Source organism: Aulostomus chinensis, chromosome 10 (assembly GCF_037954235.1).
Source record: "Aulostomus chinensis isolate RoL2024-O1b breed Wild chromosome 10, RoL_Achi_v1.0, whole genome shotgun sequence".
Classification (NCBI taxonomy): domain Eukaryota; kingdom Metazoa; phylum Chordata; class Actinopteri; order Syngnathiformes; family Aulostomidae; genus Aulostomus; species Aulostomus chinensis.
Window position 1 is genome coordinate 18409974 of NC_141329.1, and position 27266 is coordinate 18437239.

Sequence of the window (27266 nt, forward strand, 5' to 3'; positions counted from 1 at the left end):
CTTTAGGGTTGTCACATCTTTCAGTGGAGTCAAGCCCTGCTGGTCATAACAAAGAATGCATTATTAAGGCTCTCACATTGGCTTCACTTTTCAGTCAGAACATATGTTCCCTCTGTTTTATTTTGACTGCAGATGAGATGTATTATTGGTGTTGAATTAAAATTGAAGTCAAATGCCATCAGGAATTGAACGCGTGATTTGACAGTCTCTCTGAGAGTTCTTCTGCCATTTAAGGCAAACAAGCGGCCGAAGGTCGACCCCGTTATGGGGAATTTTTGTAATGTTTGTCAGAAAGGGTTTTCTGTCAAGTCACGGAGTTTACAAGGTAAATTAAGTTGACAGGATATAACGTAATCCAAGCTGCCACTGCCAAGCACCAACACTCGGATATAACCATCAGTGTATGACAACACTGTTTCCAGAGAAGTGGAAGATATCTGATGATTCATTGTTTTGGTCGATAATAATTTGTCCTGAATTTGAACTCGACTGTAGCAGACATAAGTGATGATGTCACACACATGCACACACACACACACACACACGCACGCAAAGCATTAACTCATGGTGTCGGCCCCGAATCTGTCTCTGTTATGACAATCTAGTTATGACTAGAAAAAAACAAAATAATCAAAAGGAAAGCAGTATCATAATAAAGGGAAAAAACAATCTTGGTCTCATACACGTTCTCACACCTGTAATATTAAATAACCCTGACAGCTTCCTGTTGTGCATCCTGTAGTGTTTGTACATCATGTACATTTACCACCTAATAACTAACAATGTACAGTTTATATATGGAAACATGACCCACTTCAGTAAGTTCAGATAAAAGGCACACCAGGGTCCAAGGGGATTTATTAAAAGAACATTTAATCAGAAGTAACTTTTAGTAATGTAGTGAAATTGTATGTCTGCTAACCGTTTGACACTCGTATTCAACATTTGTTTTTTCCAGAAACAGACAAACAGCATAGTCACTGCCAAGGTCAGTGCTCCCAACGCAGCTGGCTGGAATCACCCAGACTGTGTAACACAGACGAGTGCAGCTCAGCACGTATACATCTCCTCCTCCTCCTCCTCCTCCTCCTCCTCCTCCTCTGTCCCTCTCTTATTTTCCCCTTTTTTTCTGTTGACACCACAGGAATTAAGTTAAGAGGACAGTAAAAAGTTAACAGAAGTCTGAGGCCTGAAAGTAGGCTCGCTTACGTTTGTTGCAGTCTGGTCCTAAAGGAAACTATTATCTCACTCAAAACATTTGGATTCTAACACATTTTTAAAAAATTGTTTTCAACGACTTTTTGTGCCTACCGAAGCCTAAACTTGAAAAGTTGTAATAACTGACTTAAAATCGAACATACAGGTTATAAGTTTTAATATTCTACTGATTTACAGATATGAGCGTGAAAGACTTTCTGCTGCTAGATGTAAGATGAAAGTTATCCTGCTCAGATAACCACGTTAAAAATAGACAGCAGCTCTTTGGTGTCATGGACGCACCGAGTGTTTTTGAAATGTAATTCAAAAAGTGTGGTGAAATGTACTGGCAAAAGAGGATCCTGAAAAATTCAGAAACAAAACGGATTTTCCAGAATACATCATCAAATCCCTGTAAGAGGAAGAAATCTGGGCAGGAAATCATTCAGACAAATACGGATAAAAAATATCATGAGTGTTATCATCCTGACCTGAACTCTGCACAACAATAGAGTGAGAGGGAGGGGGGTGGGGGTTTTGGGGCAAAATAGAGGAAATGAGAGAAAAGAAAGTGAACAAAAACATTGAAGACAGAGAGTGATATGGCTTTGTGCCGTGTTGAGGAAGGAGAATGTGAGGATCTACTGTGCAACCAGACTTCCTTTACAGACCTCACACAGGTGTAGATGGCGTTTTCGGTCGGACCTCATTAGACAGGATAAGAACATCAAATATGGACCTGAATACAATTAGCCGTGAAACAAAAGATAGCTTATTTCTGTAAAGTGATGACGTGACACTATTATGTTTTTTACCTTATCTATCAATATGATATTTCATTTCTATAATCACTGTTACATTGCTTTCAATTCACCTCTTCTAAAGGTTTACCCAGGTCAGGTACTACCACGTATACATGCGTGTGTGCAATAAAAAGGGGTATATGAGGTGGTTGGAAGGATCCTAAAGCTTAATGTATGTGTTTATGCATGGATTTTAAAATTATGTGAACATCCTGCTGACAGACAAATGGCATCAAATACATAGCTACAATCTGTTGCTGGATAATAACTAATATGGTCCTGCATCACATGCACCCGTCTCATAAATACATCATTAGGCCAAGGTAGAGAGAGAAGAGCTACCAAGTGTAATCTGCTCCCAAGGGAACTTTTGTCTTCGTCAGGGTTTGGCATGTCTCCAGCTGGCTAGCATGGTGGTAAGTTAATTTCTGCTAACGTACACTTACATCCCAGCTACTATACACGTTGGTATATTTTCAGAAATGCTCTATCTATTCACTCTGAAACTTTCCAGCACTATCTGACACTAAACCAGGAGTGGAATTAACACATTTGCCTCATACTTCCTGTATCACAGTCTTCCTCACTTCAGATACACAGGCTTCATAAGCAGATACTCTCAACAGAAAGAGCAGAACCAAACTCAGGGTGGAGGCCCATCTGTCTAGACTGGCGTATAAATCAAATCAAATATAGCTGGTAAATTTACTGACCAACACATAAAGGAACTTTGAGACAGGTTGAAATCCACAGATAATAACGACACTGTAACAATAATTGTTGTATTTAACAGTTATACATTGTAAATAGAGAATATGTATTACTTAGCAAGCACTTAGTATAATATGAGTAGACAATGCAGCTCTTCAGTAGAGCCAAAATTATTGAAACAATTAGATTGTTGTAAGATGGAGATCTGCATGTGTGTAATCACAGGCGTGTGCATAATTTTTTGTGAGTATACAAACATCAGTGTCCCATTGTCTTGGCATCAGTAGATTGAGAGCAACTGGGAGGTCAGCTGTGCATCACATCAAATATTTGGCTGACTCTAAAACAACCCCGCTGACAACACACACACACACACACACACACACACACACACACACACACACACACACACACACACACACAAAAATACAAACTCCCATTTGAGACCCCTGTGTCGCGCTTCATGCTCCGCACACTGAACAATCAGGTGTGACACAGGCGGGATATTTGTGGGTCCCAGCGGCCTGAAAAAGACAAAAGACTTTGAGGAAGTGGCTGTGCTCTTGTCCACATCGAGGACACGTGGGAGCATAAACTAACTCTCTCTCTCTTTCTCTCTCCCTTTTTCTCTCTCTCCCTCTCTCAGACAAACACACACACACACACACACACACACACACACACACACACACACACAAAAGCATGTTCTTATATCTGGGTATGATTTTTCCCTCCATGTTGACTTTGTAAAAACAATGATGATATTTCCCTAAACTTCAATCAGATTTGACATGAGCTTGGTTTCTATACTTAATACTGGATTTGATCAAAATGACTTTATATAGTTGGTCTAAACTGATGGATAAATTCATGTTAAAGTGAGCATGTAAATATTGAAATAAAACAATTCCACAGCACTTTTCCAGCCCTTGGGCAACCTCCGGAATCATAAAAAAACAACAACCAGAGAGCTGCCAGATGAATCAAAGCAATACCAGTACTCATCTTTAAAAAAACAGAATTTGTATGATGAGTCACAAGCAGCTCTCTTGTTCTTATTGTTGTTGTATTGTTATGTTCAAGCAAATGTGGATTCGAAGATCTTCTTTCAACATATGATGAGTACACGCTTATGTTTGCACTTAACAGACATAGAAAACTCTTTGATACAGTACATACATAAATGTCTCTGGATGACTTCATGCAAGACACAAGCAAACAAACAAACTACCTAGAAAAAACACATCTCCTTTGAAATAACATCAGTTTAGAATCACAGGAATCACATGACTTGGAAGCTACTGAAAACAAAAAACATTGTGTTTTTCACAAAACAATCAGTCACAAATTTGCAATAAAATATTGATACAAATTATAGAAAGTGATAAAACCCAGCAGGTCACAGAACTTCAAAGCTAGAGAAAACGTTATATGATATATACTTTTATATAAGATATTGGGGGAATATATTTGCATTTCAATCTCCAATATAAAATATAGTTGTCCTGTCGTCCTAATCTTGGACTAAGATATGGTACATTTGGATTCATTAGGTTACACCACTTAGAAGCTATTTTAAAAAATGGGCATTTCATTTTCTCATGCCACATATAGAGGACATCCATCCATCCATCCATCCATCCATCCATCCACATCCATCCATCCATCCTATTAAGTGTCGCAGGGGGGCTGGAGCCTATCCCAGCAGCCTTTGGGCGAGAGGCGGGGTTCACCCTGGACAGGTCACCAGTCCATCACAGGGCCAACACACAGAGACAGACAACCATTCACACTCACAGTCACACCTGTGGTCAGTTTAGAGTATCAAGAGGCATTTAAAATATTAACATCAAATACATAAATTAATGAATTGTAATTAAAAGAGGTGTGTCCTATTATCCTAATCTTGTATGAATATCTGGCATTAACTTTGTGTTCTGAGGTCACGTGACTTTGGGATAATTAAAGAGATATGTTGTACTTTTGCATTTAAGGAATAGGGGAGGAATACAGTTGCATTTAAATCTTTAATACATACTTTTTGATAAACTTGACAACGTCACGGGGGCGGCATGGCAAGGAGGTAGAGTGGTCGTCCAGCAGCCGAGGGGTCGCTGGTTCGATCCTTACTTCCCCCGGTGACCATGTCAAAGTATCCTTGAGCAAAATACTGAACCCCTAATCGCTCGCGATGGCCCTGTGATGGACTGGTGATCCATCCGAGGTGAACCCTGCCTCTCGGCCAATGACAGCTGGGGTGGGCTCCGGCCCCCGTGACCCTTAACTAATAGGGGGTATGGTTGGTTAAATGGTTGGATGGATGGATGGATGGCTGGATGGCTGGACGGATGGATGGATGACAACTTCACTGTCTTACCAGTCTAGTACTAACAGATGGTACTAATTTGGGGCTGAGATTACATAACTGAGGCTATTTGAAATTCAAAATTAAAAAAAGATGTTGTTTTTGTCATATTATATATACGGGCAGACATTCACTTCTTTCAAATAAGACATAGAAGCCAGTAAAATACAATTCAAAAAAAGATATGGGTAATATTTTCCAGGGTGGAACCAAAATGTGGTCCTAATTTGGTGTCCCTAGGTTACATAACTTGAAGCTATCAAAATAAAAAACCGAATTTTTCACATATCAAATATAAAAGCCAGAAATATGAATTAGAATTCAAATAAAACACAGGGAGCTTTGAAATTCAACAAAAGAGGTGTGTCCTTTTATCCCAGCCTAATACTAATGGCTGGTACTTATGTGGGGTCTCTGGTTTATATATGCTGAAGGCTACTGGGGGAAAAAATACACCTAGTATTTTTCACAAATACAATACAAAGGGTCCGAAATGAGCATTTGAACATCAATTGAAAATATAGGAGGCATAATCATTAGAGTCTTGAATAATTGCCCCGCTGGGATTAAATTAAGTTCTTTGCATTGAATTCACAATTTCATCAACTTTTTTTTCAAGTTGGAATCATTTTGATTGTTATGTTGTGTTTGTGTTGTGTTTCTTGTACCGAGATGAACATTATCGTAAATACATAAACATAAGAAGGGGAACGTGTGAAACTTTTTTTGGTATTCTGCCGCCACTCTGTGGCTGAAATATAGAATTACATATTTTGGGTTTGTTTCGCTTTGGGTTATTTATTTGTTTTTGTTTTAATGGAGAGTGTTAACAATTATATCATATATATTTATATATAAATACACATGTACTGTGCCGAATCTGGAAAGGGAAATAAACAGCTGTATTCTGTTAAGAAAATAAAAAGTGAATGTTCACCGGTTTCGTGTTGTTCATCGATAGCAGCCGCATGATGACGCTGTGGTAGTTCACGTTCATAACCGGGCACTTCCGGGTGTTCGTTGACGTGTGAGAGGTCACGGGGCATGCGGAGGTCGTGTTGTGTTTTTGCGTTTAGCTCCTGCTTCGGCCTCCGTCACCAGTGATGTGATGACTCTCCTGAGGCTGGTGACGAGACGACATCTGCCGCTGGCGGTGTCTCAGCTTGTGCGGGGCCTGAGTCGGTTCTGGCCTCCCAGCGGGAGGCTGCACACCACAGCCCGGCTGCGGGTCTCTGAGAAGGGTCCATGGGGGAAGAACCGGGTCCCCGAGCAGCAGTACCAGCTGACAGATCTGGACAAAGCGGACGCTTTGGTAGGTTCAGCTTCAGACGAGAATAACGATCACATTAGGAGGAGAATTTCCGGAATGTCAATGTGTCCGCCGCCTTCCGTTTAAAGCTACTGCACCTCGCTCTCCATGCAGACCCAGTAATCATGTCTGTGCCTAAGAAAATGATTGTTTTGAGGCTTTGATTAATCCAGACAATCATTTCCCTATTTGCAGATGCTGAGGAAGTCTCACGAAACAGGTAAAGTTAGAAATGTAACCTGGGAATCAAACGTGTAACACCTGCTGAATATGTACCTGTTTCCTGTGGTCTGATTGTCAACCTGAAATACACACACACACCCTTGTACTTAGTGTACTTTGTAAGTACTTTCATTGACTTGTACTTAGTGTACTTTGTAAGTACTTTCATCGACTTGTACTCAGTGAACTTTGTAAGTACTCTCATCGACATAATACATTCCCTAGCCCCTCACCCTAAACTTAACCATCTCAACGGACTGCCTGACCCTAACCTTGACCCTAAACCTAACCAGAACCTGACTCTAACCTCGACCTGAAAACCAGATTTTGACCTTCAAACTGCCCTTTAAAGATGTGAGGACCGGCTAAAATGTCAAGAATGTCCTCACACTGTTGGTTAAATGCACATTCTAGTCCTCAATATGGAGCAAGTACAAGAACACACACACAAAACGGCAGGTGTCTTACCTTTGACAGCTGCTGGGATTGGCCTGCCCTTTATATTGGCTAACCATGATGATCTTTGTCGTTGACTTTATGTCTGACTGGTATCTGTGCAAGAGAGCTAATCTATAGCCCAATCAGTACTTTAATATATAATTAATTTACCTAACAAGAAGTTTCCATTTGCATCTGTCAGTTCAACTCACTGTCTGTTGCCAGGATTATATAAAAAAAACTACCAACCCGCTTAAACACATTCAACTTAATGAGAAACTGCATTTTTGTTACACATTTGCTGCAGAATGTTGAAGAATGTAACCCAAAAATACCCCCCGACAGTCTTACTGAAACTACAAATACGGATGTCAGAATTGTAATTCTGATAGTAGTAGAAATGTTGCCACTACTTGTGAGAAAAGGAGCGCTCAGTCATGCAAGTGTGAACGTGTACATGTACCTATTCAGTTTTGAAAGGTTATATAATGTTGAGAATAACAAAGCAGACTTAAGAGTTAAAGACCTACTGTTTGATATTTATTTATTCATGTGCTAAATGATACATTTTAGCCTGTTGTATTGCAATTTTTGAAATGTATTCGCTAGACTTGTAATTCCTTTGACTTAGGTTTTCTTGACTTTGATAATTCTCTTTCTTGTCACATTGATTTGATTCATCACTTTTACTTTTCTTTTAGTAACTCCTTATTTAATAATGTCCCCACTAACATTCCGCCTTCATTCCATCAATTCGTCCTAAACACAAGCTCTTTTATTCCACCAAATTTCATCAAAATCCAAACACAGTTTTTTTTTTTTTTTTTTTAAGTTAACCTGCTAACAGTCAAACCGACACTGGTGATCACATGATGAGATGGTTAGTAGATTTTTCTATGCTTCCATCATGTCTTGCATTTTTCAGGATTCCTCTCGTGGTTCAGGAACGGTCTGCTGGCCACGGGCATCGGTGTTATCGCATTTGTCCAGAGTGAAGTGGGACGAGAAGCAGGATACGGTACGACATGATTTAGTTGAGATGCTCAAGTTTGGCACACCTGTGACACGCTTGATGGAAACTAAAAGTTACTACAGAGTTTATTTTCAAAACAGCTGGAATCAACCAAAATGTGAGAAAATGGATTGTCTTTGAAATAGATTTGCACCTGAACACATGAAATTGCTTCAGTTCTTTGTCCTAAAAAATGATCAAGTAGTACATAAAACTTTTAATGGACACTTGCTTTGATTCAAGGGCGGTTTTGAAATGAATGATTCGTGAGTGTTTCTGCTTTTGACTCAAACCCACGATGATGATAAAGAAGCTCAGATCCTTAATGACTCTCTGAAACAAATGACTTGTCTTGTTTGATCAAATCTGTCGTTTCGGTTGTTAAAATTGTATTAAACCTTCATCAATGTTTCAAATGTCACTGAATCTGACACACAGTTAAGTGTTTAAACTCTGAAGACAAAACTCAGCAGCCTCAGTGATGAAATAGAAATGAAGTCTGATATATTTAACAAAATGAAAGCCTGATCTGCAACTTTTAATCTCACCGTCACAGTTTAAATCACAATATTTTCAGTTTATCTTTATTTTCACGCACCTACTTTAAGAGAAAATATCCTGCCCACTTCCAGCTGAGTTTAATAACTGTGCTGACATTAACTGGGTCTCTGTGTGTTCCTCCTCAGCCTTTTTCATCCTGGGAGGTGTGTGTGTGTCCTTCGGCGGTGCCTCTTACCTTGGCAGCCTTTTTGCTTTGCGGAGGATGATGCTGCTGTCTGTGCCAGCGCTGCTGCTCCAAGGTGTTGCTGTGGGTAGTGTCGCCCTCTTCTGGTTGTGTGCGGTATCTCTTTACATCGGCCGGCTGGAAGTTGAGATCATCCACGAGGATGAGGAAGAGGAAGATGAATGCCAGGAGTGCCGTGAGAGACGGGAACACCGAGGAGGTTACCGTGGCTCTCATGAGAGGAGGCACCATGACACTGAGGACAATGATGGCGACAGACCGAACAAATAATGCTCTACCAGTGATGAGGAATGATAGGATGTGTGTTTTACTCTTAATCAGGTTTCCCCAATGTTTACGTGTGCGCGCGTGTGTGTGTATGTGTGAGTGCACGCATGTGTGTGTGTGTAAGCAGGCCTGCTTGTGTATACATAGGTTGTGTGTGACTTTATAGATATATTCACGAACATAGTGATGTAAAAATAAGTATGACTTTTAAACCTTCTTGGGAAATTGTTCAGAGAAAACGCAAAAAATCACTACTATCAGTTTACCTACATTCACGTGAGGTGAAAAACATTTTTGTAAGCTTTGTTGTAATTAATTACGTTCAACACTGCTTCACATCCAACAATCGGTCTGTTTGAAAAATGCACGTTTATCACATTATTTAAATCTGCACACACAAACAGACGATGTCATATTTTTGTTCTGATTTGCTTCGCTTAGTTATGAGAAATAATCACTGCTACCTGAGGTTTTCTTACAAGTCTTGAAATAAACCAAGTTGGTGGTTTTATGCTGTGAGATCTCCACAGGTTTTTCTTTTTTGCACGTGTCAGGTCTGTGTCTGTTTTTTTATTTTTATTTGTGTCTTCGTGCAAATCATTGAGGGCTTAAGATCTATTTTTTTTAGTAGAGGTTTCAACTTTCTCTGTTAATTTTTTTTTTTTTAACACAAGAACTTGCACTCTAGTGAAGCCTTGTTCTTCCACATCATAAGTCTAGACTTTTGGAGGTAGAAATTACAGCTGCTGATACGGTTTTTGTTTCTTTGGTAGCATTATTGACATATACTTATGTTACAAAAATATATATTTTTGAGTGAGTCTCACACCATCTGGTGAGCAAAACAATTGCAATTGGTTATGCTGGTAGTAATGAGTTTCTATGTGGGAGTGAGGCTTACTTTGGTTTGTGTATGCGTGACTTTCAATGCACCGTACTGTATAAACGAATAAATCCAGAAGTCTTATAAAACACGCAGTGGTCTTTATTTGTATTCACATTTAAGAAGAAAAGAGATGAAATGAACACACACACACACACACACACACATATATATATATATATATATATATATATATATATATATATATATATATATATATATTTATATGTGTAATAGCCACATGGGCTCTGTAGGTTGCCACCTCAAGGTCACAAGAAAACCCTTATTACAAGATAATAATTAGGGCCTGAGCCTGAAGGTACTTCAGGTGAAGACCCTATTATGTTTGTTTCAACTTCTGTTTTCTCTCTAGACTTTGATTTTATTTAGTTCAATGCCTAATTTGCCAACAACGACAAAAAGACACCAAATCTAAAACAAGTCCAAGAAGAGAACATCCTGCAATGCTACAGCTTACTGTCATGGCTGGGATGGGATAGTCTTCATCTATCTTCATTAAATTTTCAATCAATACTCATTAGATTAGATATTTCCTCTAATTTTATTTTTTTTTCGTAAAAGTGCAAATGTAGTTTCAAACTTCTCTCCAAAATTCCAGCAACAGAAATAACAGACAGTTGATCCTTACTCTTATTTTTTCAGACTGAAGTCAAGCTCGTCCAAAAAAATCCCTAAATTAGCCTATAAAAAGCTCACCACGTCTTTACATTTTTAATTGTACGAGTCCTCCAAGGTGAATAAAGACGATAACTGAATATCTGTATATGTTCTTCAAGTCCATGGATATAAAAACCTTCAACGGAGCCAATTATCTACATGAAGACAGATCCCTCCTATACCAACCATCCACTGCATATATATGAACCCGTATTTTTTTGTATTATTTATACAAAATCAAATATGATGTGTAAATAGTGTCAGAGCCAGTAGTCCGTCTCACTGCAGTCTGAGCCAAAAAATGTATAAACAGCACACACACAAGCTGTATATGCATAATTCTTATAATGAGGGGCTCATCTGCAAGCATGTGTGACTGTATTAACTGGATGTAGCTGCATGTGGTTGTGGAAGTGTGTGAGGCAGTTTTGGGGGGGGTTGTCTGTGATAACTATCTCTGACTGGGTGAGGGCGAAGGTCTGTGATATCTCGCAGCCATCGACACACAGCGTTGCTGTTGAGACTCACCTCAGAGTCACCCTCTCTTCCTCTCCTGTCTTCTCTCCACCCACCTCTCCTCCGCTGATTCCCAGGGTGCACTCATGTGTTTCTCATGCAGGGTGTGTCTGGATGGCTGCTGCAGTGTGACCAGCACCCCACTTCGTCCCCCCCTCTGTGAGCCCCTTTCCTCCCTCCTCAGCTCACCGTCTCAGATCCTTTCCTACCCTTTTGCCCTCTAGTCCTTCCTTTCTGGACTCCTCCTCACGTTTGCATCCCCTCCCCTTCCTCCCCTCTCTTCTCCTCCGTGGCTGCATCTGACTGCACAGGTCTGTTTGGCATGCAGGAGGCTCCTGAGGCCTGGCGCGTCTAAAGGGCAGGGTGCCTAGAGGCATGAGACGCGCCCTCACTGACAAACACCATCCATCCCAGACCTTGGGCAGCCATAGAAACCTCAACAGCAGCCACAGACCCATCTCCTAGTCCACATCTGGACTCTTGCATCTCCACATATCAGCTCCACACACAGCAGCAGCAATAATGGGCCCTTTTCACTGCGCACGTTAAATGCAGGGGTGTACATGCAGCAAATTCATATGTGTTTACTCAGCTTGGACAAAGTTAAAATAGCTGCTGGGAGAAGGGTCCTTCTCTCTATTGTATGAGCACATATCTCTCATCTGATGCTAAATGCCATGAGTACTGATCAAAGGATCTGCCTTGAGAACTGCCTGAACTGACCCCTCTCTTGGCTGGAAAGGAGCAAGAGAGTTGGGTAACAATTGACAAAGATGAAAATAGTAGAAGTAGTAGAGCAAGGGACTGAATGAAGAGAGAGTCGCGGAGGTGAAGTAAGCCTGTGTAAGCTGCCTGCGTGTCTCCCTCCATCCCTCACACTATTATTCCTACCCATATTTTTACTCTTTCAAATGCATTTACATGTGCTAAGGTATTTCCCCCGGGAGCATGACTCCAATTCAGGGGGTAAGATAAGCCATCAAAGTCACTGACAGAGAGGGCATACGGGTGACTCAATGACAGGCTGAGTAGAAGCCAGTCAGGAGAGCTGCCATGCAAACACACAGACACACACACACACACACAGACACACACACACACACACACAAACACACACACACAAACACACACTGATTTTAACGGTACAAGCCACAACTTTACTTTGCTAAAGGATGCGGTCCATAGAAAAGAGAGGATAAAGAGGAAACTAGAGGTTATTCTGTGTCACACTACATCTGCGCGCACACGCCCTACAGTACTTACGCTTTTGCACGTACAATGGCATTTTCTCCCCAACAACTGCTCTTGTTTAGTATGCGCTTCCTTTGGTCTTGAGGAGGAATGATCCTCACTCTAATGAACTAGGGCCTGCCACTTGAATGTAAAACAGGATTTAACCCGTCTTCAATGTCAGAGCCCCTCCCTGGGGCTGCTTCAGACAACACACTCGCAAATTCATGGAGATGCACACGCACAGACACACCGACAAACCACCAATGTACACACATGGTAATGGACGCAGGCATATAGTCTCTGATAAGTGAGACGCCTTCTATATACTCACACACACAAACACACACCCACACCGCTCATATTGTGCTTTTACCTTAATTTTCAAGCCCATTTAAATCTTTGTTTAATCACTCCGATAATGTCCTGCAGGTTGGACACTTGACTTTTTTTCACTAACAGTCAGTTTTATGTGTTTTACTTTCTTATGTCTACTCCAAGGACCAGCATGACAACACACTGCAGACTTTGCCCACCAGCTTTGTTGATCAAATGCACCTTTAATATTTATTTTACCGCTGATTTGTCTCATGCGTTGGCTGAGTCAGTTGAATTTGTTACATGTAAATGTGTGTTAGTGACCGATATCAAGACTAATAAATCTAATGTATGCAGGTTGAAAACATTCTCCTGTTTGATGTTACGCCATCGTCTTCTATGTGAATAAATAAATAAGACCATGTATCTTATGCTACGTTTTACATTGTCAGGTGCATGTCAAAAGTGCACAGAAGAAAGAAACAAGCAAACATTGACTGTGCTCCTCTACTGGAATACTTTTATTATGGTCATCTGTGTTTCTTTTTACATTTGTTCATTTTTATTGGACAAGTGGGTGGCGTATTCACAAAGATGCGAGGATAATGTTAGATTCACAGTGATAGGTAAGGGGTTAGCTATTTAATTCAACAACAACAAAAACAAAGAAAACATACACCCTCGCACACTCAAAACACACGCACATTATACCATTAAACACCCGAAAACATGTGCGCTCACTGTCTGCATGTGACAGCGACCATATGTCTTAGACATAGTGCACATCGTAGTAATGTAGAAGTGTTTGGTTTGTTTGTTTTTTGACAGATATTCCTCAAATTACAAATTTGGAAGAAAATAAAACATAAATACATGGCACGATAGTATGGCATTTTATTATTACAAGTCTTTCAGGAGATAAGAATTTAGATGCACCTTCACAGATACATTTTTTCAAAGTGCTAAATAATTAACTGGTGTGTATCAACATGTTTATGTACTGGGTTATTATGCATGAAAAAGTGAATATTTCGTAGCAAAAAACAGTTCTAACAATGAGTCTGACATTGCTGGAACAAGTCATATGTTTGAAATTAGACAGATCTTTTTAGATAAAGACCAGATGATAGGAGACTTCAGCTCCGATGACATTAAATAGTCTGAGCAAAAAAAAAAAAGAAAAAAAAAGTATTTAATTTGATTTTTTTTTTTTTTTTTACATAAAGGTGTTTTCTTTGAATCCTGACAGGAATTACATCTAAATTTAAAGTGTCTCATATTTCTACTTTTTAAGTCAGAGCTTTAGAATTAAACTGAAACCATTTCCTGGATGCTTTTTTTTTTTTTGTCTCGTTTTGTTTTGTTTTGTTTTAATCATCATATGTGGTCACTTTATTTCTATTTCCTCTCCACCTCCACTGTGGACCAGCTATGATATTTTTTTTACCCACTTTTGCATTGTTTTCAGTTTTAAAAGCATCACACAAAGGGTTAAGTGATGAAGTGCTTTAAGTTCAAATTTCACTAAGTGCTCAGAAAAACACAGAGGTTTACATGGTAATAAAATAAACACTTTTCCTGCCCTATTTAACATAATTCTTTTTAGAGAATAAAAAAAGGTATCTGGATGATATTGTGCATCCTATAAAACAATGTTATTTTGCCTATTTAGACATATTTTTCCACACAATCTTTCCATTTGTTTCATATGAAATTATTCAAGATTTTTTAAAGAAACAAGAATATGGCTTTCATACACAAACCCAACTGCAGCGTCACATTGAATAAACTCTAATTAATAGTAATGACCTTCCTATAATCAAAGAACAGAAATAACATCTCGTCTGCATTGCATTTTCTTCCCCCACAGTTTACGGAATGTCTGGGACAACATTATTCATATTTTTGTCCCCAACAGTGTGCTTTAAGTGTGCCGTACTGATCAACACTTTTTCATTTAATCATTTTGTATCTCAACACAAAAACACCCGAGGGCTGTTACCAACTATTTTTCTCACCTTAATCCCAGTAGAAGAGATTATTTATACAATACTGCAATGATAAAAATGTATATTGCAAAGTCACTTTCACTCCCAAAGACAAGCATTCATCTCGTTCTACAGGTTTCAGGGTTAATTGGGTTAATTAGGGAGCAACAGTGAGGAGGATGTGAGCTGAGGATATTTATGGTTTTGTCTCTATGTACAATATGGCTTCTCTGAGTGGAAGAAACACAGAAATCAACATCTAAAGAAAGACACAGAGTTCATTATTGTTGTAGAGACAGAAAGTCATGAGGGACGCCAATCAAAAGTTTCCATGTCCCGTTTTCTCTGAGAGTCGCTGTCACTTGTCCACAATAGGAAGACGTAATCATTCCCAATGGCAGCGGCTTGTCACACACTTTAGATCACAGTTATTCAACTCATTGTCCAATTAGTAACGTCCTCAGAGGCTTAATGTCCTGCCACTTCTGTCTCGCCTGCCCTTTTCAAAGTCTCTCTCTGTTCTGTCACTCTGCTCTGTCCTTCATTTTGATCTTCTTCTACTCTCACCTCCTCCCCTCCTAGTCTCAGTCCTCCTCAGGGCCTGCAGCCCCCCTCAGTCCGTTCATACAGAAGGGGAGGCCAGAGGAGAAAGGGCTGTCAGATGGTGAAAAACCGCTGAAGGGTGGCAGGCCGGCCAGTCGCTGTAGGTGGGGGAAGAAGGCCGGTGGGGGTCCCTTGTGGTGGTCCGAGCGTAGCTGCAGGCCATCACTGTGTCCCACGCTGTGGTGATGGGAGGGGGGCAGCTCAGGTGGAGCGTAGCGGATAGTGCTAGGGGCGTAGAGGCTCTGAGGGCCCTGCGGGCCAAGTGCAAGCGGGTGGAAGAGGACCCGCCCTGCTGCGCCCCCTGCAGCCAGTCTCTGAAGGAGCTCAAAGTCAGGACCACTACCTGCACTGCCACTACTCCTACTGACCACCCCTGCCACAGCCCTCTCCTCACGGGGCAGCGGGGAGGACACAGACATAACGGGGGACAGAGCTGGGGACGGAGGAGTGAACAACCCTTTTGGGGGGGCTTCACTGCTGGAGGAGGAGTCGGGTATCGGGGTGGTGGGGCTGTCGCCATTGAGGCTGCTGGACGGTGTATGTGCATGTGAGGGTGGGGGCTGTGTGGCATGTGTGTGCACAGTGGAGGTTTGTGTGTGAGACCCCCAGCGCCCCCCAGCAGCTAGGGCTTCATGTTCAGTCTTGATGCTGGGGCTGCCAGGCAGAGGAGATGGGGTCACTACACTTTTCAGCTGCTGGATTACCGCTCGACCGTTGTGCACCCTGCCCCCCCTATCTCCTCTGGTCGGGGTATCGCCTCCCCGACTCTGTTTACCACCTCCCCCTCCATCTTCTTGTTTCAATTTGTCACCCTCTCCCCCCTGGTCCCACACAGTCTCTTCCTCCTCCTCCCCCTCACTCTCACTCGCCAGGTCTGAGGAGGCTGATACACTTTCCTCTGTATGACGGAGCTCTTCCAGTCTGCGACGGGTTTCCGGAGGAGCGCCATCGGGGTCGGACCTCAGCAGGCGCTTCCTCCTATTCTCCAACTGGATAGAAGCAGGGGTGAATTTCTCTCTCCCTTTAGTGTCGGGGTCACTCTTCCCCACTGAGCTCTTTGCCGGCTGCGAGCCTGAGAAGGAAGAAAGGTTTTCATAAGGAGATGCATAGGCAGATGTGTGTCCATGGCTATTGAGGGAGAATGTGTATTGTCGTACCTCGGGTCTGAGGGGAGCCGTCTATAGGAGACGAGCTAACTCGAAGACGCTCTGCTCTAAGACTTTCTGGTAGCTGCAGTATATCCAGGGGTGTGTCTGGCAACTCTGTTCGACTGGGTGGGCAGAAAATTTAAATAAAAATAAGGGAAGGAAAAAGTATACATAAATGATCATCTACCACTTACAGCTACTTATTGCACTGGTGCTGCACTGATTTGAGTGAATATTCAGTGATGGAAACAACATATAATCAGAGTAATAACAACCTCCAATAGCTGAACTACCTCACACCTCTGTAACCTCTACCAAACACACACCCAAACCTCCAAACAGCCCTCATCACATTTACACAAACAGAAACACATGCAAACAGAAAGATAGGCAAAGCCCGCCCTCAAGAAACACACACACACACACACACACACACACACACACACACACACACACACACACACACACACACACACACACACACACACACTATGTCCCACTCAGCAGCCCACCTATACACAGTAAAGCTCTGACAAGGAGGAGGCTGTTGGAGAAGTTAATGAGCTCTTGTAATTACAGCACTAATTAACTAAAACACCATTCAGCCCCAAAATTCTGACATCCATTTGTTGTAATTATATAGCTTCAGTCCAATTAGCATTGAAATTCAGCCTACTCTTCTTCTTTTTGTCTGACTGCTCTGTTGCCAGGCACACATTTGGCTATGTACTGTTTGTGTGTGTGCGTTTGCATGTGTGTGTTTGCATGTGTGCGTGCAGGCTTCTGAACATCTGGGTGAATTCGTATGAAAAAGGGAAATAAGGACAAATACAGGTTATTTTAATTTTTGCTCTGCGAAGTACAAAAACATCTTCAATTTCAGTGAAAAGGCATTTAAATAATACTTTTCGACTTCTACGTTTTCAAACTGAGCACAGCCTGAAATTTGTCCTTATTCAATGTTATTGCCCCCTTAAAAGTGTGATCTTTAAAGACACAGCTGAACAGTGCTGCATCGGAAAAACAAATAAAATTCATTTTTTAAATGGCTGGATTATATGAAAACGGCTTCATTAGAAATGTCCATTCACTGTCATTCCATGGAAAGCTTGTAAAATTCTGGTTTATGTTCAAAAACAGTACTTTAAATGTAAATAATGAGAATATGCTATACACTGAGTTTCATTGTAATACGCAAAATAGTCATCATAATTACTTGAGATTTTAGATGATTTATTTTGAATATGTAAATCAAAAATTTTACAAAAATTACAATCATCTTTGATATTTATCTTAATTTAAATAAATATTAACCATGATAGGCACTGATAAGTGCTTTGCTTTGATGTCACGATTCCGTATCCTCATCAGTTTTCTCATATGTTGGCATGAGTGAAATCCTGCTCCGTTTCATCATCTATCCCTTCAAAGCATCTCTGAACCCAGCATGGGGCCTGCATATTGAACAGATTTCGTGCTCAGCCGTGGTTGAACTGACCTGAGAACATAGTTGACCCAGATGACGTTGCGTTCGTGGGGGGCTTTGTGGTTGATGGAGACGGTGGCTGTTGACTGAATCCACAGGTAACCTCCTCTTCTCTGGAGCCAACGGTAGTAACCGGTCACCACCTGGCCTTTCCTCAGCACTGAGAGGAAGATGGAGGGAAAGAACAGGGGAAAGAAAGAGGATGGAAGAATAGAGTGAATGTGGCAGTTCATGATGAAGGCAGCAGAGGGCGCATATCACAACTGGCCTCGAAATCTCAACAGGCTTCACAAGTTCAGACACTTTGCACACTGACAAGGTTGGATGTGACTCACAGTCTTCATGGCTCTGCCTCAGATTTTCCAGATCCTCCACATGAATGAAGTAGTAACAGGTATGTCCCACCACCTCTGCTGGGGTCAGGTCCATGTACTCTGATATTCTGGAGAAGAAACACAATAATAATAAAAAGCCCATTTGTGCAGTAATCAGACCCAGATGTGTTTTCGGAAACAACCATCTGGTAGAGCCCTCTGCCAACGACTTATGAAAAAAACATGAATGAAGAAATAAAAGAAGAGAGAAAAATGAATGCTTATTGTCATTCCTCTATCATTTACAATACACACATGACCGTACCTGTTCTCACAATACGTGACCTGAAGGTCCATGTTCACTCGAAACACAAACATGTGGCTCTCCATCCGCACTTCATTAAGCGTGGAGGGAGGGAGTGTGTGAGCCAGAGCAACCAAACCCATTGGTCGATGCATTGAACGTGTGGAGCCTGGAACGAGTGCAGGTCGGCATCGGATCCGTCCAGTCACATGAATTACCTGACAGACGACAGACCATGTGATTCGGTATGTATATTTAAGCTTACAAAACAGGTTATTTTGCATTGTATCCTCGTTAATTACAACAGAAACAGAATCATGATCAAAAGACAATCAAAAATGAATTCATTAAAACTGATTTAGCATAAACAAATTACACATTTAGAGTCAAAACTAAAGACTGCAATGGCACTGGCTTCAAAGCACTCCATGCAGTAAAAGGTTGGTGCAGCAGTCCAGTGTAAAATAAGGTCACAGCCATAAAACACAGGGAAAACGAGCAACTCAATAGTGCTGTGAAACAATGATAGTCCACAACAAAGTGATAGGGCTGGGTTTGTTATGTCATCATGTCAATAACAAGGGCATAAATAGGAAAAGAGAGGACTTATTAAAAAAATTTCACTCATTTTCACCTTATATCCAGACGACTTAACATGCAGGCCTCTTTTGGTGAGGGTTGACTTCATGCGGATAAAGAAGCCGCGATCAGGAGGATCATCAGCAGGGGAGTGAGGGCTGGGCGGAGCTGTTGAGAATTACAGATCAAAGACTGGTGAGAAATTCAGAGCCTGTTTTTAAAAATGTGATAATGCTCTGATTAATATTTTTTTATTGTCTTTGGTTTTATTTCCATAAACTGACAGTATTATCAGTACCAGGTTCAGGGGTCCCAGCCAGTGAGGACGTGGATGCGGAGCTGGAGGCACTCTCAGGACCCGTATGACAGCCAGCCTCAGCCCTCAGGTGTGGCCTGATTCCCAGCCGCTCGGCCATCTCGACGTGGTCTGCTGGGTGGATGTAGTCAAACACACTGCTGCCAGTAAGCTCCACCTGAAAAGAGGTACACCCACACACTGTTCAAAGACTGAGGCTGATAGCGCACACACATGCACACACACACACACACACACACACACACGCTTGCGCCCAAACGCACACAAGAAAAATCAATATATGTTATGACAGGAAAATGAAAACGTTGCTCTGGGTTACATTTCAACAAGAAGTGTTGAAGTTGTAAGACATTCCCACACCTGCACATACACACACATCTGAGTCAAGTCTCAGGAGACCAAGTGACTACAGAATTACACAATAAAACCAGGGGAGACAAAAATCAATTGTATTTGCTGATTAAAAACAGGTGAACTCCAAGTATCTCTAAAGGTCGCATTACTATTCCTCTTAATCCCAGCGTCCCACCCTGCTCCTTCATTTAGTTACAACCAGCAGACGATCCCAGCAGGCATAAAGAGCACAGCAACAGCTCATACAACTCTATATGATCCCATCATCATAATACATCATAGTCGCATTTCTAATCATTTAAAGGTAATAATGGCGCTGCTCTTGCATGGCATCCATAAAAGCAGCACAATTGGAGCAGGTGCGACTCCATTGGAAGCTGTGATTATGTATGTGTGTGTGCATGTGCGTATGCGTGTGGTTGTGTGTGTATGTGAGAGAAAAGCTGAGAGAAGGGGGGGGGATAGGGGAGAGAGAGAGAGATGAGAGAGAGAGAGCATGCACGCTGAACAATATACTCTCTCTCTCCCACACGCACGCACGCACGCACACACGCGCGAGCACACACACACACACACATACACGTATATACGCCGCTTCTATTACATCTGTGAATGTGTGTCGGCGCATGTGTGTGTGCCAATACCATTCCATCTGATAAAGCCGTGGCTGCAGCAGCCTCACACCCTTGTCTGTAGGACACAGCCATTTATTACTGGATTAGAGCCATTTACTGCAGGCTTTATGGGAGTTTCAGCAGGCCCTCAAGGACATCACTGCCAGGGAGCGAAGGAAGAAAATGGGGAAGGTGGGAGCGGAGGAATGGGAGCGATACACGATGAGGGGCAAAGATGGAGGAAACCCCCATCAATTGAAGTAGGATAAAGGTGCTTCGTCTCAGACATGAGACGGTTTAATGTCTTAGGACATGTCCACTTTTTTTGGGGGGGGGGGGGGTCTGTTATAAATCCATGATCAAAGTCTAGACCAATTGGAAACATATGGAAATACTCTAATATCTAGTAAGACATTTAAGTGTTGAAATTTAAGTTTTTGTTTTATTTACTCATTTACTTGGCTGACCTTGGTAGTTATAGAGACACAGAAAAGAGCTGCATGGAGACACAAGTATGTAAAATGTCAAAAGTCCCTGGACAGAATTATGCTACTGACGTCACAATACTTTTCTCCTGGTAACCACCTGGCCACTGGATGCTTGACAGATGTCAGTCAGTTTAAAAAAAAAAATCTTTATCAATACATTCATGTCAAAAAATACACCTGTTTTCTGTCTTGCTTTTTTTCCTGCAGAAATATTAAGAATCTAGGGTAATACTGCTGTGTTAGGAAGGTAACCTGACACATTAGATGGTTTGTTTCACAGAACCATCGGAGAGGTTGTCAATAAAAAAAAAAAAACTGTCTGAAAAAGGGAAGATGCTTTCAGAATATACTTGGCAGGTGACTGGATGGACCAGCCGTCTATCATGGGCTAACTTTGACTGCTCGGATCAACAAACTGATTTTAAAGCCGAAGCCAGGAGAAAGAAGAGCTAAAACTTTTCCATCGAGAGAGGCATTGTGGTGCTGTAGCAGCATCCGCACTAACCTCTTCAGGAGCTGCCATTGTCATAACTACCCACGAATCTGCTCAGTGGAAGCTGACTGGTCTAAACCACTGGCGGTTTGGCTACAAATGCATAACCTGAAGCCAGATAAGATGGTTTGCCACATGATGAAATGAAAACCAGCTGTAACAAAGTAGAAACATATGGACAGTAGGGAGGTGTGCATTTTTGCAGATATCAGATACAGCAATATTTAACAACTGATTTGGCCAATATTTACTGATGCCGATATCCGTATAAAACTTAGTTTACATGATATTCACATTTGCAGTGTATATGCTGAAAACCACATGTAAACTTTGCAAACTTGAAAAAGTGATGTACTTTATTTCCAAAACATTAGGAAAAATCCATAAATCAAACATTTACAGCATTGATTCCTTATCATCTATTGTTGAAGAAGAGAGCAGTTTTGTTCATCGGATCAATACAGATATACTAAAAAATTATAAATATCTGACAACATGGCCAATGAAATGCCAAAATGATTGTGCATCCCTAATAGAAAGAACCTGAGTTGGTCCCCAAGTGCTTCACCGCAGCAGCAGGTATAATTTCTTTGATCCATACAATGATGAAAACATGTAATTTAAATGAAGCTATAATAGATTTTAAGGTTCCAAAAGGAGAGAATCAGCCTTAACTAGAGAAACATCAGAAAACCATATACGCTCAGAGGTTCTGCAACCGTGCAAGCTGTGTTGCCGTCTACTAACTGGATGAACAACGCTCATTCCAAGCTTTGAGAGTTTTGAATGCAATTAAAAGGTTTGGGCCCATAAGAAAAATAATTATTTCGCTTAGGAATCACTTCTTTAATCTGTTTGTTAACCTCTTTTCTCCTGAAAACTTGTGGATGAGGTCTATACTGTATTCAACAGGCCACACCCGTGTTTGGGGACTCCAATAAAATTTGAGGGAATTAATTCGAACCCCCTCCTTTAAGTGTTCTGTCACCATTTGGAAAATGCCATATTAGGATAATCATCATAAAATTGTGTTTCATGGCTAAATTGTGAAAGGTTGATTGAATAACCATAGATAGCATCATTAGTCGAAGGGCAGAATGGTGATGTAACTTTCCTGAGAAGTATCTGCAAATGTTTTATTGATTTCATAAAAAATCCTCTAATTGTAACAATTCATTATTAAAGCCCTAAAAAGACCCTAAAACTAAAAGTTTCTGGTATCAATATTATTACTTTGGAAGCTTCACAACACTTTCAATCTACAGAATAAATGTGATGATATTTACTATGCAGCTATGAGGACATCAGCAGTAATGACTGGGTGCAGGGTTTTTCCAGCCAGATTCATTTGACTCTAACATCAAAACTGACTTATTCATTAATGTTTAAAATTAAGAGCTTTTATCTATGAATAAGGGGGGTGGATATTTGACAAGAAATGGACTGGTTTTGGTTTCTAAAACTCTGGGTGAACCTTGCTGTGGGCAAGGTGCCTGTTTTTTATGAATAGCTGTTCTTCTCCGATGGGAATTCTTGTTGTTTTAAACAAGGACTAAATTTACCACTGCTCTGAACACTGGACCAGCCATCTAAAAGAGACACAATCCCCTGGCCCAGTGGTATTGGAAAACAACGAAGAGAGACAAACAGGTCCTTATGGGCTTTACCGGGCTTAAGACCTATCCGAATAATATCACTCCATCACAGGCAGGAGGGAGGGATTGAAAAAAGATCAGAAAGAAATGAGAAGATGAGAACGAGACGGAGCGATTGAGAGGATGAGTCAGGCTCAGACATAAAAACAGGTATAGAATGTGGCGCGAAGGGCGACGTGAGGAGAGACCGAGATCATTCAAATCTGTTCGCGTGCGTGTGTATGCGAGCACGCAACACGCCTCTGTGTTTCTCTGTGTGTGTGACTAGACTGTCTGTTTTGGTGTCATTGTGTGTCAGTGTTTGTGTGAGTAGCTGTCTGTCAGTGCATCTGTGTGAATGTGGGTGTGGGTCTGCGCAGACATGCACGTGCATGTATGTATGGCAGTATGGTGGGGATGGGGGGGGGGGGCAGCAAGCAGGGGAAGGAGAGACATGATATAAATAATAGCAGGGGGCTTTAATATGTATGAGGCATCCGGGCAGTGGTCCACAACACACTCTCAGCCCTCAGCCCTCACTGACTGATGGGAGAGGAGAGAGGGAGTGGGGGGGGGGGGGGAGCAGGGGCTGCATACTAACCATTCCCAGATCAATTCTCTCCTCCCACAACCCAACATCCTTCCTCCCTTCTCTTTACCCCATTTGTCCCTTTTCGTTCTCCTTCCAGCCCCTTCTGTCCTGTTCTTACTTCCCCATTCTTTCTCTCCTCCCCTCGATTCTTCATCTCATCCAGCCCTTGTCTCTCTCTCTCCTGTAGCCTCCTCTTCTTCCTGGCCTTCCCAGTTTATCCCTATGTTTCCAGCTGTAAGGGAAGAAAAATGATACCTGCAGGCGCCAGGGGAGTGGGCGGCAGGCTGTGCCCTTGGTCAAGGTGCTTGACCTGGGCTAAGCCGGCTAAGCAACCCCCTGTCAGGGGAGAGGCCCAGAGTGTAAGCCAGGGCAGAGGGGTCAGACAGCAGGGACAGGAGACGGCGGGGCAGGGGTGGTCCACTAGGGTAACATGCCCTCTAAAACAAACCACCAGTTGCAGTTTCTCACTCAGAACATCATTTGTTTGTCTGTCCTTTGCCTCTCCCCTGTGTCCACCTCTACTCACCAACAAAGTGTTCTGCCCTCTCCTTAACACCCTTTCCTCTCTTCCCAGAAAAGATCAGAGTACGGTAAGCATCGATGGAGGGGGTTTATGATGAGAAAGAGAGTCAAAGAATATATATATTCTTTAACTCTCTTTCTCATCATAAACAACACACTCATCTTTTCTGGAAGGGTAAACGTGGCGTTGTATGTTCAAGGTTTTGAATGTAATCTGCGATCATAAATAATTTCATTAGAATGCTGATGGCTTAGGCCCTGTTTGAGGAGATGTGATGGGTTAGGCCATCTGCTCAGCTGATAAGAACAGCTCTGTTTTATTAGCATCTCCACCAAAGCCTCGGCTGTCTTGTTTACCTAGGTAATCCCAAGGCGAATTTCATTCCTACTGCACATTTAAACTCTATTTACACACTCACTCTCTCTCTTCTTTTCACCACTGTCTCACGTTGCTTATTTCCTCCTTTTCTATTCATTTTTCTCTCTCTTTGCTGCTTTTCTTTTGTTTTCACCATTCTCTTTATTACATTGTTTTACTGGCCTAACTTTTTTGTATTCTTTAGTCTGACCATGTGGGTCTGCAATGTTTGTGTGAGTTAAGACTCAAGGAAACCACATGGCAGGTACAAACAGCTCCACACACAAATTGAATCCTCAGCTTCGGGACAGCTTAAAGGAGTGATTTGTATTTTCATCTTGACTGTCTAACTCGAAAATTATACTCACTGTTCATATTGAAATAGCTAATGAATTCTATAATCACTTATTTTCCTTCACACTTGCTAGAAAGAGTTTTCTCTTGTGATATTAATATGTCAAGATGTCAAGATGTGTTTTATTGTCACCAGTATCAATATCAAGTTGTGTTACCAGGTGGTGCAGTGGTTAACACTGTCTCCTCACAGGAAGAAGGTTCTGGGTTTGAGCCCCGGCTCGGGCACGGGATCTTTCAATGTGGAGTTTGCATGTTCTCCCTGAGCCTAAATTGACCGTAGGTGTGACTGTGAGTGTGAATGGTTGTCTGTCTCTATGTGTTGGTCCTGTGATGGACTGGTGACCTGTCCAGGGTGAACCTGCCTCACGCCTGAAAGCTGATGGGATAGGCTCCAGCCCCCCTGCAACCCCTTAACAGGATAAGCGGAAGAAGATGGATGGATGGATTTTACATGGATGATTTTTGAAACAAATTTACAGTAAACACAAGTATGATGTGGGAACTCCCGGGTAGCCTCCTGGGTAAGTTCATAAAGTTACATCAATTTTATTATGTTGCAATCTTTAAATACAGGAAAAAATCTACACTTCTGCTATAACGCCATACATCAATATCCTATATAACAATACCTTGTTTCCTATCACACATATATTGTTCAATTATTAATCTGTTGCTGAGCTTTGACAGGGTTTAAGACACCTTTATGCAAGCTGAAAAGGAGTTCTTCAGCTTCTTTTCAGAAAAACAAATTCTTGCAGTCCAAAGTTCAGCTGAAAATAATATGAGACTTCATCTATCAAAGTACTCGTAGTCTTCAACCATCTCATATCTACTGTCTGTATCTGGAAATGAACCCACATACAGCTCCAAAACTGATGCTTACACAAACAACGCACGTTTAGTACTTCTTATACTTCCAGGACTCCTCATTCCTGACATGTGCGCAGTAAATCAGTGGCTACCAGGAACAGCTTTGTTGATTGTTGTGTATAAATCACAGAGCAGAACTGATTGGAAACAAAATACTCAGGTCTGATGATCAACTCATATCTAACATATATGTGTGAACAGTTTAAACAGAAAACTCAAAATAGACAGCCTAGACCAAAACCGTGAACCAGACACAGGACGAAATGGGTCAACACTGAAAAACGCTCAATGGAAACATGAAAAACAAATTTCTAGAGAAGAGTTAAACCCTAAAACCCTTTGCCAAAGCTAAATAATATTCTTAAAACAAAAAAAGGACTTTTAGTTGCATTAGGAGAAGCCTGTTTATAGCAACTGATGACTCTTGTAGCCTACACATGGCATGAGAATATTATATAAAGATAGAAAAAGCACAGATTACCATTTAACGTTGCAGGGTTCTGACCCTCAATCACAGCAAATCCCCATTTAAAATGACATTAAATTACATCTGTTTTTGTGGCACCAACTTCCACCTTCTCTCTCTCTCTCTCTCACTCCCCCTCTCATGCTGTAGCGATTCTTCTTACTTTGAAACATCTCTCTCTTATCACACCTCTCCTCCTTTCCTCCCCCTCTCTTTCTCTCTGGCTGTCTCTATCTATCTTCCCATCCCCCTTGGTGTTTTTCCCCCTCCCTACAATCAATGTGGCTTTTAAGATGCCTATCGATTTGTTCCCCTAGACAGGCCCAGCGCGCTGGGGCGACACTTTGATTGCTGGGCCAGTAATTACTGTTATTATTTATGCATCTGGGCAAAATGGCAGGACTTAACATTCACAGTACAAGAGGCCACTGGCAATCAACAGAGGTGAGCACTGGAGCACCTGGAGAGGGAGAGAGGGCGGTCGAGAGACGTAAAGAGAGAGTAGCATTGCTCCCACGAGAGTTACACTCGAGAGATGAGTGCAAAGAGTGCAGTCAAAGATATTCATACTCACACACACGCTCACACACATAGGCGCATGTATACAAAGGCTTATTTATGTGTGTGTGTGTGTGTGTGAGTGTGTGTGTGTGTGTGTGTGTGTGTGTGTGTGTGTGTGTGTGTGTGTGTGTGTGTGTGTGAGTTGTCTTACCTGTGAGAGTCCCAGGTAGATAGAAACTGTCTCTGAGATGTAAAGAAACCGTCCCTCCTGGCTGACCACAAACACAAAACCATCCAGAGACTGTGTACATATAAAAAGACACCATCACACACACGCACACGCACACACACAGGCAAACAGAAACAAGACAGACAAATTAGAGCAATTAGTGTGTATCGAACAAATTACAAAAATTGCAATGAGTGAACAAACAACCCGTCACCTCACGGCCTTCTCTCAATTTACAGGTGCACTCAAAAACACACCTTCACGAATAAATGTGACCAGACATGAAACAACTCCCTAAGATGCTGGCTGCAGCTGCACACAGCAGTTGTCAACAATATCTGCATCGCTAGACACAC

General features: G+C 41.7%; 2 protein-coding genes across 2 annotated transcripts in view; one reads left to right on the forward strand and one right to left on the reverse strand.

The window, feature by feature from the left end:
- The first annotated feature begins 6088 nt into the window (after window positions 1-6088).
- Window positions 6089-10047, forward strand: tmem160 (transmembrane protein 160). Its single transcript, XM_086215185.1, has 4 exons — window positions 6089-6388; window positions 6581-6605; window positions 7971-8063; window positions 8744-10047. Exons 1-4 carry the CDS (start codon window positions 6185-6187, stop codon window positions 9070-9072), a joined length of 651 nt encoding a protein of 216 aa, XP_086071311.1. The 5' UTR covers window positions 6089-6184; the 3' UTR covers window positions 9073-10047.
- A 3180-nt stretch (window positions 10048-13227) lies between these two features.
- Window positions 13228-27266, reverse strand: part of npas1 (neuronal PAS domain protein 1) — a 40022-nt gene continuing 25983 nt past the window's right edge. The window contains exons 5-12 of the mRNA XM_086215186.1: window positions 26893-26982; window positions 19415-19589; window positions 19172-19284; window positions 18559-18755; window positions 18255-18361; window positions 17932-18079; window positions 16443-16555; window positions 13228-16357 (exon numbers count right to left, since the gene is read on the reverse strand). Coding sequence (XP_086071312.1) covers window positions 15267-16357; window positions 16443-16555; window positions 17932-18079; window positions 18255-18361; window positions 18559-18755; window positions 19172-19284; window positions 19415-19589; window positions 26893-26982 — 2034 coding nt within the window. The 3' untranslated portion in view covers window positions 13228-15266. The remainder of the gene's footprint in view (window positions 16358-16442; window positions 16556-17931; window positions 18080-18254; window positions 18362-18558; window positions 18756-19171; window positions 19285-19414; window positions 19590-26892; window positions 26983-27266) is intronic.

Excerpts from the sequence above, each read along its gene's own strand:
- tmem160 (XM_086215185.1), top strand. The coding sequence starts at position 6,185 with ATGACTCTCCTGAGGCTGGTGACGAGACGACATCTGCCGCTGGCGGTG. Across the intron at positions 6,389-6,580 it reads TGGACAAAGCGGACGCTTTG|ATGCTGAGGAAGTCTCACGA; the intron begins GTAGGTTCAGCT and ends CCCTATTTGCAG. Across the intron at positions 6,606-7,970 it reads GAGGAAGTCTCACGAAACAG|GATTCCTCTCGTGGTTCAGG; the intron begins GTAAAGTTAGAA and ends TGCATTTTTCAG.